Source organism: Morone saxatilis, unplaced genomic scaffold (genome assembly GCF_004916995.1).
Source record: "Morone saxatilis isolate NCDOM2014 unplaced genomic scaffold, NCSU_SB_2.0 Contig2, whole genome shotgun sequence".
Classification (NCBI taxonomy): Eukaryota; Metazoa; Chordata; class Actinopteri; family Moronidae; genus Morone; species Morone saxatilis.
In genome coordinates, this window is record NW_023339762.1 from 542602 (window position 1) to 549775 (window position 7174).

Consider the following 7174-nt stretch of genomic DNA (forward strand, 5'->3'; position numbering starts at 1 on the left):
CTGTCCTGACAGAAGAACTCAAACAGAGAGCAGATTCTGCAAAAACAACACGAAACAGGAAATCTGTGAAAATACCGACTTTCTGCAGCTTCAAAAGAAATCAGGTTCCTTTAATGTTTCACAGGAACACGAACACGAAGAGAACTTCAGTCTGCTGCTGATGGACAGTTTACAGCCTTCAGACTGAGAGCCTGTCTACACGAATACGCAGCCTCACCCAATACGATGTCGCTTTCGAAAAAAATCTCCGTATACACGGCGTCGTTTCCAGTAATATCTGCGTCCACACGGATTCACTGAAAACGACCCAAAACGCTGTAGTACATATGCCAGGCCTGTATGTGGCGCTGTGACGCCGCCACACCAATACACTAAAACCGGAAGAGAAGCCATGGAGCATGCGTAGTACGAGCACTATGCGCTGTGCACAGCAGACCCCGTCTACGGAGACCTGGCCACTCACTATTAAAGTCCCCATTGTATAGAATTTTGGTTGCGAGTTTCCATGGGGCGATCGTCCATGAGCCTCGCAGAATGAATGGTTTTTTTAAATTTTTTTTTTTTTGTCTCGTTTTTGCTGAAACTTTCACTATATCCTGACAGTAGTACACGAGACAGATAATCTGTGAAACAATCAGGTTCCTCTGTCTCGTTCTAGCACTCCTAATGGCATTTGCAAGAATCCACAAAGGCTGAATGAAAAACACCAATCAGAGCCAATAAAGATATGAAGACACTTTGGGTTGGAAGCTTGAAGATAGTTGACTGTTGAGCCTTATTCCCAGGGTCCCAAAGTGTCTGTATTTTACGTCCTGGGAAACAGACTCAATTATCTTTCTTGGCTGTTCCTAAATCTCATCAACCATTGCACAACTCCACATTCCCTTGGATCAGAATTAAAACACACATACGTGTACATACATCTGATTTCTTCCTTTTGCTCTGTGTCCTGTCTTTCAGCTAAGTCCCAGCTAAAGAGGAGCTGCTGAAACCACGCTTAGATGTTGTATAGACATACCTCTATCTTGTCAGTTTTTGCGTCTCCCCAGTAGAGTTTTTCTGCTGCATAATCTATAGCCAGTCCGTTGGGCCAGCCCAGAGAGCTGTTGAGCAGAACCACACGGTCCATTCCGTCAAGGTTGGCCCGCTCAATTTTGGGATGCTCCCCCCAGTCGGTCCAGTACATATAGCTGAGAGAGACAGAGGCAGAGAGGGAGACGGAGCTTACTTCTAGACACATAATAACACATTTTACAATTTTTTTTAGCTAATATGTAGATTATGTTGAGGCTATCCATTTTAGTTTTTTAAGATTCTTGAACATAAAATGTGAATTAAATTTTCACATACCTACAGCTCAATCATTATATAATTCCTAAAGAAATACAAGCTTATTGCCAGTGGAGTTCAATGGTATTTATCTTTTTTGGATTTATCTAAACCATCAGGATCAACCAGATGTTTCCCTCTGTGGTATTGCCCCCAGAGTTGGGATGCAGGACTATAGTTAGCATCTAAATCAGATTTTTTTTCTATTTTATTTTGTCTTTTCTCCCAACATGGACAAAAACTCTGGAATGGGCATAGAGACCTAGTGAGAGTCTAAACTCCCAAATTCCTCATTACCCGCTAACTGTCAGAAAAACTACTGACAACATGAACTCACTGCTGCGAGGGCTAGCTCCACACATATGCTAACACCACCTACCCGTTAATAGGGTCCAGGACGATGGCTCTGGGTTCATCCAGGTTCTCAGAAATCAAAATTTTCCGAGAGGTCCCATTGAGCCTGGTAACCTGGAATACCACGACACAATTCAATATTAAAGTACAACATACTTACAGTACTTCTGTCTAAAATAAACAATGTGCAGGGAGGCTGTGGGTAATGTAACAAAGTAAACAACACTTAAATAGTGGTTTTCTACGGACAGCTTTCTACAATAAGTCTCAGATGTACCTCAATCCGGTCAGTACCAGTGTCAGTCCAGTACAGGTTTCTGGCCACCCAGTCCACAGCAATACCATCTGGGTGGTTGATCTCCGTGGTAACCAGCATCATGGCATTGCTGCCGTCGATGTGAGCTCGTCGGATGGCCCGAACCTCATCATCTGTCCAATAAACGTAACCCTCAACCGGGTCATAGTCTATAGCTATGGCATGACGGATATCATCGACCTGTAGTAGCAGAGGAACTACGATCAGTACATGAAGATGAAGCCAGGATTGATATGTTTGTGTGTGTGTATTGTGTGTGTGTTTACCTGTAGCACTATGTCAGTGAAATCTGGCAGGTCGAGAGAGATTCTCCTCAGGTCAGTCCGTCGAGCCAACAGTAAAACCTGCTCTGCTCCTGAATAAAACAAGTTGTATTAGTTAAGTATTAAACCTTGAAGATTTTGAGTAGCACTTATTTGCAGTTGAGTACTCTGTCGAAGGTTTGTTACAGAGTTAATTTAGCTCTGAAACAGCCGGTCCTACTTTCATCTCATGGATTTAATGCATTTGAACACCAGCATGGTGGTGCTTTTTGCATTTTCAGCCTTAAATTAACACCTATTTAGCAACATAATATTTATCTGCTTATATGCTGATGACTTTCACCTGTATGTCCTGCTAAAACTGACAAGTCCTGTATCATGTACTGTTTATCAAATAGTAGCATTGGATGTGTTAGTGTTTGTACAACTATTTTGTTTTGAAAAGGAAGCAATATTAAAGTTGTTCGCACATCTTTACTAAGTTTTTACTATGCTGCAGTTTGCACAATAAACACTGCTGACATTCTGATTTGTTCATATAATATATCATTTTCTGAGGCCAAGAAAACATTATGGTAATAAGGTAAAGCCTTCAGTATCTACAAGAAGACATTAAAATGTTTTTATACTCTGTATTCCTAGCAGTAGAATACATTTCTGGTCATACCAGCCAGCACTACTTCCAGTTAAAAGGGACACTTATTATAGCTGGTGAAATTTATACTGGTTGAATTGAACATTAAAGTCAACAGTAAATAGAGTTACAGACTAATTCAAATTTCAGCTCTTTGCACTATTATAAATCTCACATATGATTTTGAAACGATCAATCTCTCAGCTCTACATGGTGCTATTTTAGAAAAGTGTATACAAATTGCTGTGTATATTGCATGAATAATTATGTGACAACATATATTTAACACCCTGTGTTTATTGATGGTGATGCAGTAAGATGTGATGGTGCAACACTATTGTTCCATTCTTTAAAGGCCAATCAGAATCAAAGGCGTATTGCCGGAAACATTTACTCAAAGTATCTTAACATATATGGTAGTGTGGTCTTATTGAAACCAAATGGAATGCATCCTGTATATTTAAGACTCCTCTGCTATTCAGTCAGTACCATTCTAAACTTGACAAACAACAGACATTTTCCCTCCCATTTAGTTTTAATTGTACATTTCTACCAAACCAGAGATGTTGATTGTTGGAAAGACTATCAGAGATGGTGAATTTTATTTCTGTCCCATTGTTTTGGTCTGAAATGCTAGTGCCCTAGTGCAACGTCCAGTGGCAAGTGATTTTCATGTATATAACCTTTAAGTACAGTACTTGAGTAAACATACTATTTTATTATTCTCCATCTTTGTCTAATGGAGAGAGAACACCAACACCAGCATGATGTTCTATTAATTCACAAGCAACCACTATGGAAAGGAGCAGCAACATAGCCTATAATAATTAAGAATAATTAAGTTCTATAAACTAATTGAAAAAATGTAAAGTGAAAAAGATGTTAAGCCTGAGCCAAGCTCACTCTTATGACTTTTCTTGCCTGCTCCTTGCTCCATCCGGTCTGGAAACAAAGGGCTCTGCTGTCCTGAGGGATTCTCCACTGTTTGGCTGTTGGTTTAGATTTAACAGGAGCCAAACTCACCTCATGGGAGACAATTAACTGTTTTTTCTTTGTCTCTCACACCTCTGACTCTGAAGAGCTCACATTTAAAGCAGTTCAAAGTGTCTTTCTGTTCCCCCTATCTGCCTTACCTTTTCTTTCTCGTCTTTTAGTCTTACATTTCAAATCAATTCACTTGAATTTTGACTGTATAGCAGATGTAACACTGACATTAGTCAGTACGTCCATAAAAATCTGCATTTTATAAAACCTAAAAAGACAGTTAATTATTTCTAATTAAAGTGTGTACTCTGCAATAGGATCATACAATACATAGTACATGATCTAAATATCTAAAATAATGTCAGATAGGTCAGATATCAAAAACACATGGTTCTGCGAATAACGTAAATCCTTTTCCCTCTCTCATTGCAGCTGCACTTTCACAACCAATCAATATCTGGCATCTCTCAGCCTTGGCACCAATCAGATTTGACACCAATCAGATTTGACAATGAAAGTTGTTCCATCGTTACCTAAATGACTGAGGCAAGGGGGGATAAATGAAGGGAAAGAATGACAAGGAAGGAGGGAAAGCATCTCTGATTCCACTCTTGTCTTCGCTTGACTTCATTCTGAGACACTTAAAGATCCCTGACAAACAGTCTCCCTCTCTCTCACACACATACACTCACACACACTCTGCTGCCAGCGCAATAACAAACGCCTTCAATTTAACCAGCCAAGCAAAACAAATTAGAAGCACGGACACAAAGACGCACACACACACACACACACACACACACACTAACTGCAGGCTGACACAATAGAGCATTGTTGTTTTTATTGTCAACAGTGGCTAAGTGATTGGTTGGCATGCTTCATTCAAATTTAATACAATCACATAACAGCCTAACAGACACATACGCACTCTAACGCAGAGTTGGGTTTTTGCAGAAGAAGGCTCCATTGTTTTAGCATCGTGGGAATCAACATGGCGACCGGTCAGTTAATATTCCACTCTGCTAGCAGAGAGGTCATTTTTACTTGTTTTCAAGCTGATGTGCTCTATGCTGCATCACTACCTTAGACACCAAAGACAATGGCGATGGAGGTCAGCAACAGCGAACACTAATTACTAGGGCTAGTCAGCAACAGCGAAACACTAATTACTAGGCTGGTATCGTGGCCAATTTCCTAATCGATTCGATTCGATTCATAAGGTTCTGAACGATAATCAACGATTCGATTCGATCAAATTCAATTCAATCTGCTCTTAAATAAAGTAAAAGTTCAAAAGTGGCAATTCTGAAATTATAGAAAGGAATTGCAAGTGAAAGTGTACTTGGAAACTACAACATTCCATCACTGCAACTGCATTAAGGCATTGTTTATAAAGTGCAAAAAAAATAATTAATAAATTGGTAAACAAACTAAAAGAAACTTAAACTGTCTAAAGTCAAGTTCCTTTATTATGGACTTTTGTTCTCACTTCTCACAATTGTGAAGATTCTTGTGCAGGAAAAGGGGCTCATTGACCCAGGATTTGGGGTTAGGCAAGCTCCTTTTTTGCCAGTGACAGTATCACCCGCAGTTGAAAACCGCTCCGACGTTACGTTACTACGTTACACCATAACATAGTTGTGGTTCGAGCACCTTGAATGGGGCCGCCTTGGAAGGCGCGGAGAAATCAGCTGGTAATGTTAGTGATTCCCTCAGTTTCTTTTGTTTTGGCCCTGGACGCTTGTTGGGCGAAGGTAATGTTAGCGTTAGGGTGATACCTTGTCAAGTGGTTTTTTGAGGTTTGGCAGTATTTCTACAATAACTGAGCTCCGCCTTGGCAGATCGGCAAACTACTTTGGTTTTATCCAGCTCTTTGTCCTTTTTGTTTTAAATCCGAAATGGTTCCAGACATGCAGACTTTAGTTTACGACGGCTGGCTGAGCGGGGTTTTACCTGCCTCGGTAGATTTTGTGTTTTGACGCTTGTGCGCTTGAACATCAACCTGACGTTAAACCGCTGCTTGCTTTCATCACGCACGAGACTACTGGGGTTAATTCATGGGGGCGAAAAAAAAACCTCATGGGGAAAAAATCGGATCTCGGTGCCCTATGATGATATTGCAAATTTTAAATGAAATCGATCCAAAATCGATTAAATCGGATTTTCCCTACCCAGCCCTACTAATTACTCTATTGTATCCACTACTAGGGTCGGTTTAATAGAAGGTATCAAATCTCACTCAGTATCTATGTGCTCATCAAATCTTCAATCAAATCAATTATCAAACAAGGCGCTGCAACTAATGATTTACTTTACATTGATTTGATTAATCATCATTGTTTTCTTGATTTTAATCCGTTAGTTCCTTTACTCCATAAAATGGGTTTCAGAAAAATTTATGAAAAATATTGATCAGTGTTTTCCCAAAGAACAAGGTTACGTCCTCAAATGTCTTTGTTTTGCCACAACCCAAAGAATTAAGGTTTACTGTCAGCAAGGACTAAAGAAAGAGAAAATATTCACAGTTGAGGAATCCTGAAATTAGAGGAAATTTGGACATTTTTTAGGAAAAAAATTACTCAACACAATAAATATTCAAATTTAGTTAATATTATTTAGGTTAATTAACTAATCGTTGCTCACTCACAGTTCACTTACACTAGCTTTCTCTGAAAGCTTTTAAAAAAATCTCACAGTCTTTCCTGGAACATCCTGTCATGAATTTGTCATGGTGAGATAGCTCAATTGTTAACCACCAGGATCTAATTATGGAACACTTATTTTTGGTGGTACGTAGCCACCAGGATGCTGGACCCCCTAACAACGGTCAGTGCTGTAGAGTGGTAATAATCCAGGGCTCACAAGTACTCCTATTTGGGTCAGCAAATTACATGGTATTCAAAATCATTCACTTGTTAATTCTGTTTTGTTTTTACAACAGAGATTTTATTTCAACGTCAATTATGTAGTTTTACTCATCAAGCATCCATTGGCTACATTCACACTGCAAGCCTAGTGCTCCAATTCTGATTCATGGCTCAGATCAGTTTTTTTTTTTTTGTTTAGTATTTTTCACTGTGATCCATAATCAAATTCCAGTTTGAACAGGTCACAGTCCTTAAGTGACCTGATGACTATCAGTAATCTTAGGGGATATAAGAGACAGCCACAAATTCTGGAATGAATGTCACTAAGGTCACACTGCAAAAAATCAGGACCTGTATCTGATTTAGACCACATATGAAAAGTGGCCTGAATCAGAATAGAAAATATCAATTTCATGTGGGTTTTTAG

The 7174-nt window shown here is 39.4% G+C and overlaps 1 protein-coding gene across 1 annotated transcript in view; it reads right to left on the reverse strand.

Annotated features, from left to right (window-relative positions):
* lrp5 (low density lipoprotein receptor-related protein 5) overlaps nt 1-7174 on the reverse strand; it is a gene marked incomplete at its 5' end in the record, with an annotated part of 46724 nt that overhangs the window by 27017 nt on the left and 12533 nt on the right. Inside the window, 4 exon segments of the mRNA XM_035664500.1 lie at nt 1019-1190; nt 1709-1797; nt 1961-2179; nt 2266-2354. Of these exon segments, the coding sequence (XP_035520393.1) occupies nt 1019-1190; nt 1709-1797; nt 1961-2179; nt 2266-2354 (569 nt within the window).